Source organism: Gymnogyps californianus, chromosome 4 (assembly GCF_018139145.2).
Source record: "Gymnogyps californianus isolate 813 chromosome 4, ASM1813914v2, whole genome shotgun sequence".
NCBI lineage: Eukaryota > Metazoa > Chordata > Aves > Accipitriformes > Cathartidae > Gymnogyps > Gymnogyps californianus.
In genome coordinates, this window is record NC_059474.1 from 19,998,467 (window position 1) to 20,016,924 (window position 18,458).

At 41.0% G+C, this 18,458-nt stretch overlaps 1 protein-coding gene across 1 annotated transcript in view; it reads right to left on the reverse strand.

Annotated features, from left to right (window-relative positions):
• The window catches only part of PPARGC1A (PPARG coactivator 1 alpha), a 64,688-nt gene that overhangs the window by 24,007 nt on the left and 22,223 nt on the right, over positions 1-18,458 (reverse strand). Inside the window, exons 3-5 of the mRNA XM_050895935.1 lie at positions 5,678-5,872; positions 4,602-4,724; positions 3,500-3,704 (exon numbers count right to left, since the gene is read on the reverse strand). Coding sequence (XP_050751892.1) covers positions 3,500-3,704; positions 4,602-4,724; positions 5,678-5,872 — 523 coding nt within the window. The remainder of the gene's footprint in view (positions 1-3,499; positions 3,705-4,601; positions 4,725-5,677; positions 5,873-18,458) is intronic.

Here is an 18,458-nt window from a genome sequence, read left to right on the forward strand (position 1 = left end):
TGGTTAAAAATGGGGTTGAAGCTCTCAGCACTACAATCCCAACATACACAAAAACCAAAGCTCTAGCTATAGAAATACAAGTCTTTGTAGATTTTATTCATGCAAACTTCTATTTTCCCAAAGCAAGCCAAGAACTAGGATATTGTAATACAACTAAGATTCCTTTAATTGCCAGTAAAATGTTTAAAAATTAAAAACAATATTACTTGCAAATTTTACTTTTCAGAAGTTAGTTTGATGTTTAAACACAGAGAGCATTGTACCAAGAACAACAGCAGGGGATCTCTTCTGCAAATTAATTACTTAAGACAAAATGTTCCCCTTGAACACTCCTGCACTGCAGATCTTTTGTCCAGAGTGTCACTACTGCGTATTTCGCATTCATCCCAGGCTTGGAGCTCCCATCAACATTAAAGGATTTTATATGCAAATTGATTACTTCTATAAGCTCTAGAGCATTCCTGAAGTAATATTACATTTTTTAAAAAATTAACTCAATTCTCAAGAGCTGCATATTGTTTCTCATCCTCCCCATATGAAAGTTAGAAATGGAAGCTCAGGTGTTCACCTCGGGTTCACCTTCCTCAGAAGTCACTGCCGGAGTGAGGAGATGCACCTCAACGACTTATTTGTCTGATCCAGCACTGCTGCTGATTTGTGCATAAAATCAGGTGCAGCAAGACTGAATGTAACCTGACACATCTTTTTGTGTATTTTTTATACATTTAGGGATACTAATGTTTGCCAGTGGCTACCTAGAGGTAAAACTGGCTTAAAAAACCCAGACCTTACAGTAAAGCTGTGGAATAAAGTTTTATACAAAGGCTTCCACTTTTTTTTAGAGGATAAAAATCTACATACTCTTACCCAATTTAGGCTTTCTAAGGAAGCTGAATGTGTAAGAGCTATTTAAGCCTCTAAAAAGTCTCATTCTAGCTCTCATTGGTCCCACAGAATAGTCCCACATCAGAATATATACATAAAATTCTGAAGCACTGAGGCACAGTGCAAATCTGCCAGATATGGGCACAGAACCAAGGCGTTATCTCACACTCGTATGTATTCATTTTAGGCAGATATCACTGAGCTCTCCCACTGAGAAATTCGCATAGCAAAACACCCATCAGTTTTCTTATTGCTAGGCAAGGGCTTGACCAAACAGTATTCCTGCAAAGGATTCATCCTCACATGCAGCTATTGATAGTGTAAATATTTAGCCAAGACACTATCATTTTCCGTGGTGCCTGTTTATTAGAGTTTCAAGGTCTACTGTGGTGTGTTTTTTCTTATTAAAAAGTGTTCACATGAAGTTGCTTGTCCCTGTAAATTGAAAACATTCAGGTTCAAAAGAACTAAGTTTCCTCATGGGCAAATTTCAATGCAAAACCACAGATGATCTTTGGCATGAATGGGTTTGTGGACATTCCCGTGGGTTTGCAATATGTTTGCAACAGTAACCCTAAAGGAAAATACCGTTTGACTTATCCTTTGTGAGCTTTCCCTAACTTTGAAAGAAAATATCAGACCCTGATTATTTTTTAAAACTAGAGCCAATTTTCTTGTACTTTTGATTAAATGTATGAACAAATGACTGCAAGTCTGCAAGTATCAGTTAAATTTGCAAGGTTGATTCTGCAAGAATTGACTGTCCAAGCTGAAAGCTTTATATTCGTGTATTTGTATTATATGCAAATCCATTGATATTGAAGTCATATATTGATGTATGAGGCAAATTTGATGAAAAAACAACATTTCAGAAGCCTGTAAATTAAACTGCAGGAATTAAAGAAGAGAGTAATTTCTCTCTGCCTGCAATTTCACCTGCAATACCACCAAAGTCACAGTCATTTGTTAAACACTGGTAAGTTAGCTATATGTCCCTTTGGACTTTCCTAACCTCTCCTTCTGCGCTGTTTCTACAACCCAACGTGCCCTGCTTCTTTGCACTGAATCTACACAATTGCCTCAGCTGGGTTAAAAATGCAGCTCTGATATGAATAGGAAGATTTTATAATCTGTATTTATGTGTGTGTGTGCATACATCTATGTATCTGTATAACACACGTGCATATAGCATGTTATACACAATATACCTTATCATGTATCATCTTAACACCCAACAGTGTTAATAAAGCCCCCTGTAACTTCTGGTAGGTCTGTTTCAGTACCATTGCAGTAAGAGACCCAGGTTTTACACGTACAGTTCAGTCTGGATTTTGCTGTGAAGCAGACTGCTGAAGCCATCCAGAAGGAGTGGCAGTTGGCATGCAAGAAGCTCTAGGGGCAGTTGGTTTTCTTCCTTACAAGAAACATTGTTCAGAGAATCTGAGACCATAATGGGGAAAACTATACTTAGGATGTCAGAATGTACAGCTGCAAGAAGGGTATTTAGTGGCAGGAAGGGAAGATTATTTTTATTAAGTTTGCTTATACTTCCTAGTGAAGAGTGAAAAATTAGATTTGATGGGGGCTGAAAATGTAGGGAGAGGGGAGGGGAAAAGAAGAAAAAACATATACAGTTTACAATTGTTGCTTTAAAAATACCAGAACAACACATTTAGGGTCATACCCTGATCTCTGTTGCAGCCAGATAAATTCCATTGACTTCAGTGGAGTCATCCAGGATTTGCACTGATCTGACTGAGATAGACACCTGGCCTTCTAGATGCCAGGCCAATATATATACATAGATGTATTTTAAAGTAACAGTAACTTTAAAAAAAGCTCCCTTTGGGCTCATAAGCTTTTACAGCTTTCCTTCATCTTGGGAAAAAAGGCAGGGGAAAAGGGGGAGAGAAAGTGAGAGGGGGATTGAAGTTCTTGCATGTCTGTCATAGAAGCTACTTGTAATATAGACCAGTTCTTTATGCATCGGGGGATACTAAAAGTCAACATAAGTGTTTAGTTTTGGCCATAAAGAATCTAAAAAGAGAGAAACATCAGGACGGCAGCTAAACTTTCAACTATTTACAAAATAAAATTACAAACCGGCATTCCAGCTTTAACAGGAATGACACATTTATTGCTTTCTCTGTAGCAGTGAGAGCACTATTTATTGTCTCTTAAGGACTATGTGGCAGGTTAACAATGCCTTCAGTTTTACGCTAGCAAAAAAGAAAGGAGCTCACTAATGAACTGGCCTGCCCAGCTTGTTTAGGGGCATAATGATTTCTTAGTGGTACGGTACTCTCTGAATAAGTATCTCCAGCTAGCTTGGTATATTAACATGCAGTATTTGTTAAACTTTTTTTTCCTGAGATTCTTTTTCTGAGGCTGAGGGCAACAGAGACAGGATTAAAATTGTTTAAAAGCTGAATCTAGCTAACTAATCCTAACTTCATTATACTGTTTTAAAATTCTCCCTACACAGAAGAGATGCTGGATTTACAATACTAATCCAAAGAACAGAAGAGGTATCGAGGGTATTCACAACCGCGGTATTTCAGCTTCCCTGCGTTACTGCTGGTACCAAAGCTGTGTTCTGCGGTCCCACACCTACCTTGCAGATGATTTGTCTGAGACTGCAGATGGGGCTTCCTTTTGGAGGTGCATTTCTCTTTGCTGCTGTTCCTGTTCTCTGCTGGTTTGGTCTGAGGAGGGTCATCATTCGTAGTCAGATATTTGAGAAGTTCAGAGCAGGGACGTCTTTGAGGCTTTTGCTGTTGACAAATGCTCTTCGCTTTATTGCTCCATGAATTCTCAGTCTTAAAAACAGGGCATAATAAAATAAAATAAAATAAAAAAAGCTAAAATTAGTGAGCTGAACCTTATCAGAATGGATATAGGTTTTCTGAAGAGATGAGATTTTCAGTGAAGTGTTCAGTCTAAGTGTACTAGATCTATGAGCTGTGAATAATTGTTTGCAGAACAAGGAAAGAAAATTACATTTAAAATTCCTAAATGACATTTATGCAGCTTTTTATTTCATTTCTCCTACATTTCAATGTTCCTACTCAGCAACATGTAACTAACAAGACCCTACAGCGCCTTTACTGTGAACAAAAAAATAAGCTGGTTTAAACCTTAATTTGCTGCTGATTGCTTGAGCCCAGTATTCACAACTCTCTTAAGTACCCCTAAACGCTCCGTTTTCAGTTACAGTGAATGGCAAGACAAACATTGTTTAATACTGCCTGCTAACAGAATTATGTCAGAGCCCCCATTCTATCCAATTAATGGCTGATATACATCTTTTGCCAAGAATCCAGTGTCATTTTTCTTAGCTCAGACAGCTGGTAAAACGGCAGTCCCGCATCCTGGAGTCACTCATAAACAACACCAGCCCATCAGCAAATGTTATTGTACCCCCTACTACTCTGTGTATCAATAAAGTAGGCGAGACTAACAGACGGTGGGACTAGAACTGAACTCTGCCAAGATAAAAAACATAAATGAAATATTCAGAGCATAAAGGAGCTCAGGTGATTTTCGGGAACCCACTCTATAATCTGTTCACTTTTTTTTTTTTTTTTAAAGCAGTTGCAAGATAGTAGGCAGATTAATACAATACATATAGATCTACTGCTTGCTTGGATGCTGAAAGCATAAAAGACCTTGTTACCCTTTTTCTTTTTTCCTTATTACAAAGATTAAGTTTGTACCTTAACAACCACAGGGCTTGTTCTGATCCTGTGATTAGTGTTTGCATGGTTCTGTGTGCTGAGACCACTGCATTCATTGTAATTTAGCTGAGTGTTGGCTGGAGCCAGCAAGAGCTTCTTAAGCTACAAACAAATCAGGGAAAGGTAGGTGGAAGAAAAAAGTAAAGTTATGCATCTTTATGGATTAAAATGACTTATCTACATTTTTGCATAGTTACTTAAAGTTAGCTATATCAATTTCAGCAAGCAAAGTACAATAAAACAGAAAGATGGGCTTGATATTCCCCAGAGCAAACAGATTTCATTTTCTTCTGGCTTGGCAGCGTATTTCTGCTCCCTTTACTGCAGTATACTGTGGGGCAAGCAGAAATGACTGGGGTCCTGGATTTCTGAATCCATGGCAAAATGAAATTCTTGGCGAACTGTTTGACAGAAGAGGCCTCTGATCTAAACAGAGACGTTAACTTTAACAGACTAATGGATACAGCATTAAGATGCAGGTATTTGGTTCTGCTTCCACAAAAGCCAGTGATAAGGGGCTTTCAGCAGAAAAAGAATCACATCTCAAACTGGTTTTACTGAGCAAAATGCGTATAAGGTTTCACCCACATCCTCACCCAAGGTTCAGTTTTGCCCTGATTAGCACTAAGCTGGTGCTCACTGGTCAAATCAATGTTAAAGGCACAAAATTAGCCCCACCTCCCGCCAGACTCAATGGGCCCTTCTTTACAGATCACCAAAAGTGACGTCTAAACATACATACACAAAGAGCCCCAAGAAATGAAATATGAATTAAAAGCCATTACCCTGACTTATTTGAACAGAATGATAAGCAAAAGTGTTAGCCATTAGCACGAGAATCTCAAAAACAACCTCTTCAACACACTTTTTAATAGATTGACTTATTAGTCATCCTATTGCTATTTGGTGGGGTTTTTTCCCTGCTTAATTTTCAGTTCTTGATTTTCCTTTCCAGTCTATGAAAAGTCCAGACCTTACTGTGACTACATCATACCCATGCAGCGGGTAGCCAGAGGCACATCCAATTCCTGTTAAACAGTAGGAAGGGTTCTTACTAGAGACGGCTCTTCTGCCTCCTGAGTTGGAGGGGTGCCGTCGGGCATTGGGGAAGGGCTAGCGGCATTTTCGTTGGTCACATCTCCATCTGTCAGTGCATCAAATGAAGGCAATCCATCCTCATCCACAGGGATGCTGTCCAGTGTTTCAGTGAGAACGGCTAGCAAGTTTGCCTCGCTCTCTTCATCTATCTTCTGTGGGATGGGACAAAACAAAAAGCGGAACCAGGTTAGAAGAGAAAAGGAACAAAACGATGCCTCTGTATGTGAAAAAGTGGTCAAAACACAGTTAAATCAGACCTTGAAACAGTAACCTGCAACAGCATCTTGGAAGATGTAACTAAATGCAATAAAATTATCCATCTCTGCATTCAAGAGAAATCTCTTTGCACTCGCACTGTATCGCTCTAGTTCACTTTTCTTCCACAATTCTTTTTTGTAATCTGGTGTTAACAACAAGAAGTAATCACCCAGGGATTGTATTACAGGATGTGCCTAAGCTACTGACACCTAATGATGGTGTCAGTCCAGGCTGTCTCTTTCTTTATCTTTTCAATGCTGAACATCAGCTAACTGACCTGACAAAATTACAAGAATCAGAGAATAAGACAGCTAATCAGAAGACCAAAATGAATCACCAGTGAAATTTGGAAAACCTTGTTCACATATGCGGCCTGGTGTAAGAGAGAAAGTTTTTCCCTTCCACACTTCTGGAAATCCTTGCTCCAAAACCAAGCAAAACCCTTCTCATTCCTGAGCATTTTGGCATAAGACTAGCCATCAGGACTCATATTGTAGATGGCGGGCTCTTTGGGTTTCTTTTAAAGAAATGTATTAGGCAGCTTGGCTTTGAAGTTGTCCTTTTGAGTTATGTCGTTTGAGTGCTCAATGTGACTATTGTATGCAATTATCTAATTCAGACTGCAATTATAAAAAGTAGATTAATTCCTAATCAGATGTGGCTGTAATGTTAATTTATATTAGATATCTTATTTCAGCAACAAGACTTCTTCTTGTCAAATTGAGTAAATTTAAATGCCTTCCGATTTTTTAATGAAATATAGTCCCTACTGTATATTAAGGTACAGATTTTTGGAGTACTGAGAGTTCTGAAAAATAGAATTGTGTAAAAATCATTATATTTATTTTTCAGAAAGACTGGAAATTGATCTTGACAGATCAATTATCTAGGATTCCTAGGCTGATCCTAGCGCTATTAAAATAAATGAAAAGCCTTTCACTGATTCCAGGGATAAGAAATTGGGAGTTTTTCCACCAGCTTCAGAGTGGTTCATCACACTCCAGGTTTACACTGTGAAGAGATTTCAGCTAAGTTCAAATCTCACAGTTCAAAAGTGAACTAGCAAGGAATATACCAGTAAGACAAACAAAAAAATCATATGAAGTTAAAACAGTCAACAACAAAACATTGCTAGTTACACCTCAGAAAAAAAAAAACATTCAAGTGAATCTGGGTATCCCCTTAGCATGACTTTTTTCAGTAATACTTTTATCTACCAGATTCCAAACAGAGATGCTCATAAACCACACAGATAATTGCTCCTGCCAGGCTTCTCTGCCAAATCACACCTCATGGCTTCTTATGGAAAAACTCTGTCTTCGAGCTAGAAAGCTACGGCAGAGCACAGATTGTTCTGGTGCTTACAGCATCATCCCCAAGAAACAAATAAACACTCAGGCAAAGCTAATGCTAAGGAGAAGCATTTACTTAAAAGGCCAAAAGGGGCTTGGCCACTGAGAAAAAGAATCTAAGTTCCGGTATCTGGTGATTTCCACCATACCAAGCAGACACATGCACTGTGCCGTGATAATTCAGTGTGCAGAGGATGGAAATAAGCAGAGGGAAGCCACCTTGCGATTAAAACCATGCTCCAAATCCAGCTTTTCACAGTCACTTTTTGAAAGGAGAAGAGGAAAATTACGATGTCACTTCTAGAAAAGTACGAAAAGGCGTTACTGGGCAAAAAAAGCACTTTGCAATGTAACAAAGCGCTGACTTTTTTTTCCAATGGCATTTCAAGCCCTTTGCAGGTGATGGGATGAATGGTGGCGAGAGTCAGCCCTCAGCCCCGGAGTGGTTGTGGGGGGGTCTGGCTGCCTGACCCCCAGCCCCACACCAGGAACTTCTCGTGCAAGTCTAGCTGGTGGGGCGCACCACTGAGCCTTGCAGCTTATAAAGCTGACAACAAAGCTGGAAGTGTTACTATTTCTAACGGGGAATGCCTTCTTTGATAATAGCATGCCAGAAGAAACCCTGATATTTGCTGTTAGCTGCTCAGCTCTCGTGCTTTAAACAGACATTCAAGTGCGCTGACATTCAAGAACAGAAAGTTGAGTGGACACCGGTCCTCATCACAGCAATTTCAATTAGTTTTGTACAAGTTTCAACATTCAAACACCCCAGAGAAAGCAGAGGATGTGACAAAGAGGACTCTGTTAAACAATTAATGTCACTTTCCATTATTGCTTCAGTCCCAATTTACAGAGCAAATAAATCAAAGTCACCACAGATGAAGCACACTAGCTGGCTAACACATGTCTATTCACAAACGACATGGTAGCAGGAACACATTAGTCAAGAAAATGACATTGCCAGATAACCTTTTAAAGGTTTAACTATGTTATTGCTCCTAATTGTCCTAAATTACTGTTTATAAAGAAACACCCTTATTAGATACAGCAGAAATGGTGCTGAGGGGAGATGCGGAGGGAGAGATGGTCGGGTACATCAATGTCTGAGCAATAACCACTGAAGCAGCAGCTTTCTGCTTTGCTATCGCAACCTGAGTCTTAGTGTTGACAGCACTGGGGAAAAGCAACGCCATGGCCAAATGCAGGCTCTTTCACGGTTTCAGCACTGTCAGCGCAGAAGTTCACATTTCAGACTGGCATCCAACCTGCGCATCACACAGGCTCGGTGAATCAGGAGGAGCTGAGCACCTTCCATCTCCACCGAGGTCAGAGGATGCGCCGTGTGCTCTCAGGAACTCACTCCACCGTGTCCCTAACTTCCAAGCAGGGTCACATTGAAAGGGTTTGCTTCTGTCTAAAGGAGGAGATCCTAAGTATTTAGACCACCTAAATGAACTACAGTGTGTAAGAAAAAGGGGTGGAGGATAATCTTGAACGTAAAGCCGCATGGCAAATTATTAAACACTTATGAAAACAATACATAATGACTGCATCTTGTTAACTAATGGGTCTTTTTAATACAGAAGCAGTTATGCATCACTTCCCAGCCACACCGCATGAACTTCTTAACATCCTTGGTTGTTAGTTTAACATAAAGACATTGGGACCAGAGGTTTTTTGACCCCTGTAAATTTTCACTCAGCTGAAGAAGGCAAGGAACCCAAGTATGTCACTGAACGCATGTGCTTCCATGTTTCTGACAGCAAAAATTTCTAGCGTATCCAGAATGGCATTAGCTCTGAAAAGAAATAAGATTTGGCATTGGTGTTACTGTGCATGGGCGAATGCAACAGAGAAAGCCGGCTAGTGCTGTCAAGTGCCAGAACACCAACCAATCCTCAAAAATGAGTGGTCTAGGAGTCTAAAGACCATGAAAAGTTTCTAACTGTGCTCTTCTCTGGTTTTACATGTTTTGCTCTAATGCTTTAATATTTCTATAGCACTAAAAATAATTCTCTGTCTGAAAACACTTTATTAGTTGTGTAACAATCTTATTCTAATTGGGTTTCTGCCTTCACTAAAATGTCTCCAGAGATATTCTCTCTTTGGCCAGTGAAAAGCTATATGAAATGAGTTGATAGTTTACCCACACAAAGGTATTTAAATCCTCTACCCCTGATAATTCTTTCTCTTTTGCTTATTCTGCCTATTGATAGAGCCAGATTCACCTCATGGTTAGCATTTTATGTCTGTAATACCTGTTACTTGCTGGCAATCCCATTACAGAGGCCAAAGACTGAGCTATAATGGAGACTCGGCAACCTTGTTTTTCACATGCATCCCTTTAGGGTGCATAAATTGAGCAATGTTGTGATTTTTCCTTAGAATTTTCTTCCTTTAAAAAAATCATGCAAAATTTTAAAAGCACCGTCATTACCATCACCAATCCCTTCTTGAAAACTTTGAAGCCAGTGTGCAGATGTCCTAACTTGGGACTCTCCTGTAGCTCTCTTGCAGTCAGCATGCGTCTGCTGATTCACTCCAGAAAAGGGTTAAGCCCATCATTTAGAAAATCTTTTCCAAACGTTAATCGTATCTCCAACATCTTCCCTCTGGTTGATTCCCCTCCACCCTTCATTTGCCATTATTACATGCACAGCTTTTGCTTACTGTATCTCAAGGAGTGAAATCAGTTAACGAATGATGCTCGAAAGTTTCTTTACTGATAATTTGAACTGTGCAGGGGCCCGCCGTGATTCATACTGAAAGATCAGGGCCTAAACTGTGGTATTAATCCACAGCCCCAAGGAGCTGGGAGCAGTGGCAGCTTGCCACGTCTTCGTAAAAAGCCCAGGAAACTTTGGGACAGATCCACAGCTGGTACAAGCTGTCACCGCTCCAGCAGCCCAGCTTGGTAAGCAATTCAGAGCAGCCAGGTGTACACCTAAACTCAGGAGGGATCACCATTTCAACATATTGACTCATTTCTCCGCAGTAGCCTAAGATCTATTCATAGCACAATTAACAAAGAAACTAAAAGATTTTCCTGCAGCTGAAAGTATCCAAGCGATCTAAAAATACTAATACATTATGGCACTACTTTCAAAAGCACAAAAATGACTTGTGAGCACATCTGGGACTTACAACAGGACTTAATTCCTTAATGACACATTTTGGAAGAAGAACGTCCTTACGATTCACACCACTAGGAGAAATGAGGGGCACAGATTCGCTCCTTTTTGCACATAGGGATGCAGAGCCACCGAAAAGCTCACCAACACCCCAGCCCTGAGCACCTCCTGTCAACAAACACGCAGGAGTAGGGGCAGATGGTACCTTGGTTTGGCCCCACAAACCAAGCTTTGCTACCTAAGGATAAGGAGCCGTAGGCTGGGCCGAAGCACAGGGAAGGTAGGAGGAGGGAAGGGATTAGGATGCAGGCTGGTCTCCCTGCTCCTGCCAGTGAAAAATGAGAGCTGAGGTCAGGGACGGTGAAAAGGAAGAATTACAGCCCAAGTTTTCCCTCTTCTGGAGCAGAATGAGCCAACCTGCCACAGCACCGGCACAGACAGTGCTGTCATGGTAATTTTGCTGCCTTCTCAATGTGCTGTCCAAGGCAAGTGCCTTCTCCTTGACTTAGAGCTGGCTGTACCCGGCAGTATTTTCTCCCAGGGCCAAAGAGGAATCAGTGGTCCAAGTGGAGAACCACTTGTTCCACCCTACCTGCTCACAACCAGTCCCATGCCATTATATATTTTGAGAAGTATTTCAGCTTTTATTTTACTGTTCAACTGCTTTGCAAATCCTTAGGCATCCTGTGCTGTCTTACAGTAAAAATCCACATGATGCATTTGCATTAGAATGTTTTTCCAAGGTCTGTTAGTCTGGTCCCCAAGAGACACTCCCATAATTGAAATGCTTAAGTCCAGAGCTATCAATTATCTTTAAAAACAAAATGGAGTCCCACTAGGAGAAAATTACAGCCAGGTTTCTTTATATGTAGTAGAAATGTGGGGATTAATTATCACCACCAGTGCAAATGCCTTTAGGGTATGGGAAGGAAACAAGAGATCTTCTCTTCTTGAAGGAGACAGCTATACTCTTACTCCTCATATGCACCTGTACGCAAAGACCACTTGAATTCAGAGCTTGCCTTCTGATTTTGGCAGTCCCAATGCCCAACATATGGACCACGTATATATCTCATCTGTAGGACCGATCACATTCCCATATTTGTGTAAAAGCTTCACTCCAGCTGGATTTCTGGAGATATTGTACAGACCTGAAGTAATATGCTCTGCCATCCCACTCTCCCCCAAAACGATGTTAAATAGTGTAATTATACATAATGCAGGTATTGCAATGCTTAACTTCCAGAGCTAGGTCCCTGGAGTGGAACGAACTCCCAGCATCGCTCCCAGGGACATTACGGCACCGCAGGAAGGACCTGCGCAAGGTCCGCAGGCTGAAGGAGATGGGAGCACCTGCAGCATCTGTTTCCGCCCTCCCTTCTCCAGGGTATAACAACATAAGAGCAACAGTATTTATTATTATTCATATACTCAACATGGTGTATATTTCTAGTCTCAAAGAGTTCTCATGTTTAACCTTGGTAACTGAACTCAGGCTACTTTCTCTCAGAAAGAGATACGCTCACCTGACATCGTAAAACTTCTGTCAAGTATCTGGGATTAAAGCATCACAACGCGAAACCACGGCACAGGCCATTTGCAAATAGGGTTTTCTTTAAGATCGTGCCCTTGATCATCCGAAGTAATGCTGCCATAGCTCCTATGACATGGACTATTTTCAGGTGAAAAATCTAACCTTTCTGCTCTAAGCTAAACATGTCAGTTTAAAAGAGCCTACTAAATATTCTTCTACCACAAAGTCACTTTTTTTATTGCTTCTAACAAGTTGTTGCAGTTCAGAAGCTTCCATTACAGCCTGGCAATTAAGTTTCTAATAAACTGAAGAGTTACTAATTGACTTACTCATCTCACAAACTGAGGATCCAGCTAGCAACCTGTAACCCGTTTTACATCTGACCAAAATTCATTCACTTTTTGCAAGCCATTCCAATTTCATTTGTGTAAACTGCATCCTTCCCTTCTATGATAGTAATCTTTGATTCTGGGGAAAAGACAAAACAAAAAATCATCTGAGAGCAAGCTATCGTGTCGTTGACTGTGTTAAGGTGACCAATGATAAGATATTGCTGTGCTGGAATCAGCGCACCGGTGGTAGACCCAATATAAAAAATTTATGGTAATTGAAACCACAGAATCTTTGGAAATGCAGTCAATTTGACTCAGTATCAAAAGGTCACTCTATTCAATTTATACTTGATGCTGAGCACAATATTGAGAAAACACCTGAAAGCAAATCATCTTATCAGCAGTTTGGGCCTCAACATTTACTGACTACATAGGCTAATTTGCTGATTACTAAATAAATGCATTACCTATGGTTTGGACCAGGTTAGCTCACCAGAAGGGCTTTTTAACTTGTACAGGATTTGACACTGTAAAAGCATTACCAAACCTCTTACCAGGAACCACATGTCCGTAACGCTGAGGCACGCCGTGGATGTACTATCGTGCTGTCTTGCCTAGTACCAGGGAAAACCACCTGGTCTTCACGGGTGGGGAACTGCAGCAGGAGAAGACCTGGCATGTCTTGTCCAACCCGCAGTGGGCTAGGTTTGGGCAGAGCTCCACATCGAAGTACAAAACTCTACCTGCATCTCCAGTGGGGAAAAACAAGAGCAGGGAAAGGGCAGAAGTGCAAAGGGGAGGAAGAGCCTGATGAAGAGCCACAGAAAAAAGAAAGGCTGGGAGTTTTCCTTTGCTGTGCAAGATGGCCAGAGAAGCAAAGGGGGAGGTGAAGTTTGCTTGCTGCCAGCACTGGTGGGGAAGCAGGGGTGAGCAGAGCAGCAAGTGAGCTGCCGCTGGGGAGGGGGGACGCAGGACGGGCAGCCCAACCCGCACGAGTAGCTCGCTGCCCAGGGCGTGAGAGGGTACGCAGGCTGCCCTCTGAGCCCACCACCCAGCACCTTCCCCCCTGGCGCAGCAAACGGCGCCTCTTACCCATCCTCCCTTCCCCTTTTACAGGCAATCGTTCATGCATGTGATAAGGTCCTGAGCAACAACCCAGACAGAGATTTTTAATTATTATTACACACCTAAAATATACAGGAAGGTAGAGAGTCACAGTTCCTGACCAAGGGTCCCAATTCAGACAAGCTCTAACAGGGAATGAGTACTGCAAAAAGAGGGAGGCAAGGGGAGGAAGGCTACAGGCTACAGGCTACAGCGTCAGGTAGGGAAGAAGTTTGGGACTCTCCCTGTTGCAGAGCTTTCAGTGATGGTGTCAGCAGTATTTCAGTCCAAATATTCAAACACTGCTTGCTCAGATTTATTTATTTACTTGATTTATGGTACATGCCCACACTAATCCCTCTATGCACCGACATAAAATTTTTCAACATTCATATACCTTTGTCAGGCAGCATGGTGTGTTCTGGGAAAAAAAGAGCTACATATATTTTACAGTGATTATTTCACACATGTAATTGATGTAAAAACTTCTTTTTCCTCTTGATAATGACAGACATCTAAAAAATGCACTTGAGTGGTAGTATAGACCCTTCCTTTGCAAACTGTGAAGCATAATCTTGTCACTTTTGTTCATTCTCTATTTCAGTGTTGCATTTGCTTTAGTTTTAATTACATTGGATGTGTCAGGATGTCTATCATAATCCCTACTTCTTTCTAGAGATTTATGACTCTACACAAATATAAATTTCAGGGTAAAATTATATACAATATAGCAGAGAAGAATTTACATATATTTTTTAATTTTGTTCAATTATGTGGAGACTGTTTTTTGTGTGAACAGTACACACACTGAAAAATTCCTTTTTAAACAGCAAAATAAGACACTTCTATCTGGTGCTTTTACTGTTAGAAAATTGGAATTTAATTTGACCAGGAAATTAGCATTTGTAAAGTATCAACTTCATTAAATGCTTTTTATGATGTTTTAATTTTTCAGTGCATTCAGCTTCATCAAACCTACCACCATGCCTGTTGAACAGGTACAATAAACACAAGTCATGTCTCACAGGAAGAAAAACACCGGTTTTCCTTAGACCTGCAGCATGAATGGATCAGTACATCATTAATACATCTGGGCTTCCCATCAGTTTTTATTGTGATCTAACTGGAAGGCTGCCATCTGGTCTGAGCTGGCTAAAAGAGTTTATTCAGACACAATACAAAAACTTGTTTACAAGGCTAAAGATGCATTTACTCTATATGTTTTACCTATGTAGCTATACTCCTGTCTTTAAGTGTCACAGCAATGGCTCCAACATCCTGGTATGTACCAGCAGACGTGTTGAGTGACACACACACCATTTAGAGAGGTGGTTTAGCTAGATAAAATAAACAAAGATAGTAGACATTAGCCCTAAAATAACTGAGGAAATCACCAGGAAGAGGGAAAAAATGTATCTTTAGATATGTGTGCTCTACTCTTACCAGGCTAAAAAAGTTTCAAAAAACCTCCCAAAAGTTCCCATATCTAAGGAGATACTCAGCTGATAGAACACCCCAGGTACTCGCACTGTGAGCGTCCTAGGCTGAAAGCAATAAAAGGCTCCTTTATAATGAAGCACCAAGTGAGAATGTGGAGATGCCACAGTAAGGAAGGTGCTAACAGGTATAGGGTTTAACACAGCACAGATCAAAGGTGCATTTTGCCAGGCTTTTCAGTTCGCTTTTACAGTCCCATGAAAACAAAATGTAAGCTTGTCCCAGCAGGCAAATAAGGCCTCACCTCAAAAAGCAGTGAATGAACAGTGCATCCTGGTAAACCCCTACAACCACCGAGGACACTCTTCAGGATGAGGAGATGTGTCTGAATTTTCCGCCAGTTAAGCATTTGGATTCATTTAGATGTCTCATAATATCCTTAACTATGTATTTCCTTGATTTGTCACTAGGTGCTAAGACTTTAATGTTCTTTCAATGCAATTTTGTGTATGTGAATAGAATTGTAAACTAGAGATGGTGATTTTAAAACAGAAAACATTAAAAAAAAAAAAAAGATCACAGAAGAGCTATCTGTTGCTATCTAGAGCACGTCCACTGTTGGCCTGTTTCTAAGTTTCCTGGAACTCACTAGTCTTCACAGATAATGTTGATAAAATGAGGTTGACACTAAAATGTAAAACTAATTTGCTAGTTTACACTAAGGCTACCTTGTTCATTTACCCTCAACCAGCCTAGCAGAGTTATGTAGCGCATGCATACTGTGGTGCATGCTACAGTTCCCGCTGCAGTTGCCTCTCTCCTATTTATTTCTTAGTCAAAATTGAATATATTGCTCATTCTCTGCTAGTCTTTTAAAAGTGCATGTTCCTGATCACCAGCCCTCCATCTGTATGATGTAAAAGACTATATTTTTCTTTGCAAGGTACTGATGTTAACGAGTCCCTTTTTCATCAGAAATGATGAAAGTCAACCTGGGCATTTTTTTTGCCCTCTTTAAAAATGACCCATAACAGGCAGTCAAGTCCAGCTGTACTTATCAATGCACTAAATATCATTATTAATTAGGCCATAAGTTCCTTTAGGCAGGGACTATCTTTTTGTTATGTGTTCACACAATCCCTTTCACAACGGTGTCCTGATTTACAATTGGGCTTTGAGATGCTGCCACAGCACCTATAATAAATAATTTGGGGTACTTCTATTTAATCCTGCTAGTAACCAAAAGAAAAAGAACTTGGACCCAGATGTTCAGCCACTGTAAATCAGGGCCTCTCCACAGGTTTTAATGGAGCTATGCAGATTTACACTAGCTGGGGATCTGGTCCTCTGCTCTTCGGGTATGTTGATGCTGAAGCTGAGAGCAGCAGCTCCTGCATACCGTATCTGTACCAACCTGTTCCGGGACTAATGGCAGTCCAGCCAGAGGCCAGTAAGGGCTAATTCTTCCTCCTTATCAAGTGAGTTTTGCAGCTGAGCACTACATTGCTACAACTAAGACGAGTTTAAAACTGGCGTGGGTTCATCTTACCTACAATGTGGTAGATGCTGTGCTCACATTCCCTACTGGAAATGCACTGACATATTTGTTCATGTCAAGTGCATCTTCAATTTAAAAGTTATCCCCACTGAAGTTAACACAAGTTATAATTTCAGCCTATGTAGCTGCTAGATGCACAGCCAAAACCCCACGGGATGTGCCTAACCCCAGGAATAATAAGTAAATTGCAGCCATTTGAATACTAAACCAGAGGTGGGACCCTGCAGATCACTGGCTTCAACACAGCCTACATTTTCCTGGCTCAGATGGCCTCCCTTTGTATCAAGATATTTTGCCCTGCTTTGTCAGCACCCAAAATGAGGGGGAAGAAAGAGGGGAAGGGAGCTGTGGACTGGAAACAGCCCAAGACGAAAGAGTCGCACTCCTGATCCAGTGTCCCGGGAAGGGAAAACCAGTTTAAGTGACACTTATGGGGGCAGAAGGCTGGAGCTACTACCATTAACCCAGGCAGCACCACCTGTTTCTACCTATTTATTTCAGACATAGGACAGGATACTGTGCCCAAGTCTTGCTCAGCTGGCTGAAAGGAGCGGGTGGGACTACTCATGTTTAGGTAGCAATAAAATCCTGTTTTGTAAACGTACGTAAGGATTACACACACTGCCAGAGAGAAAGGGGGGAAAGAAAAGGACAGAGAGGAAGGGGAAGAGGGGAGAGAGAAGAAAGTAAACACAGTTGCACTTCATTCTATACATTAGGGGGGGAACCATATAGTATTTCCAGTAAAAAAGAGCTATCTGTAAGTAAGTGAATAATATTGCAAAGTTTTATCCACCTGAAGCCCCAAACCACCAGCATGCGATGAGCACCACAGTCTTTTACAGCTGCATATGGCCTTGCCCCCTGTTTTGATAGCAAAAGGTGCCCCAAAACCTGAGTACCGGCAGCACAGGGAGCGTAACGCTGACCCTAGCTTGACTTCCCTTGGATTAGAGCAGCACAAACCAAGCGTCACCCAGCGAAGTCAATGGAGTTAAACCAGGACAGATTAAGTGTAAGTGAGAGGCAAATCAGGCCCTTTATGTCTGCCCTTCCTTCCCCGAGAAAAACTAAATACGTTCCTTTTTCCTCAGACGCATCGATAGCAATAGCCTAAACTGCCCCGATTGGGTTTCACCGGTGGCGATGCAGAAATGTTTATTTCCATTAGGCTGGGTCTATAAAATCCTCCTTTCATTCCTGCGCTTCTATGATTTCCAAACAGCAAAGCCTGACATTTTGGTCTCTGACAAGCAACTCTTAATAGTGGGACGTTTGAAAAAAAAAATCTATACGAAGAAAGCTCTTAAGACAAGATAGGCTGAGTGTTTTCACCACAAATGGTTTGTTTTGGCTATCTCTCTGCCTCCTGTAAGACAGAAATCAGACAGCTTACTGGCTTAGCTTGTTAGGCCAGGTTAAAGGGATGCAACGCTGAAAGGCTCTTACAGAAGCTTACCCTTGGACTAAAAATAGCAGGCACTAGAGAATTATCTTAAATACTACCAAACTTGTTCTGCACTGTGAATGCAGATAACTGTAATATGTTTCCATTTTTGGTAGTTTTAGAGCTTTTTAAAGTTATGCTCGCTTTAGCTGACTATTTAATTAGTTTCTGATTCTATTTGCCACTTTTTCTCTCAGAGATATAGCCTGAGGGGTACTTTGCCTATGAATCCTTTGTATTTAGCAGCGTTGCTATTGTTAACATCTAATGAGCTGTTGGATTTGCCAAACACTCAGTATAGGTACAAACGCTTCTTTGAAATATAAATGTTTAACACATAGCAAATAGCAAATCAAAAGATACTCTAACGCAGCGTCCTCACTCTCTCATTGCATGTCTCATCAAAAGAGAGTAAAAATAAAAATCTGTTTTATTACATTTAATTCTGAAATTCCAAAATGCGTATCTGAGTGCGACATTTTTAGCTCACTGCCTGGGACTTCAGAAGAAAACTAAATGATTTTTGGTACTGTAAGAGGACTCGCACATATGCGCAAGGCTCCACGGTCTGACACGGTTCCCTGC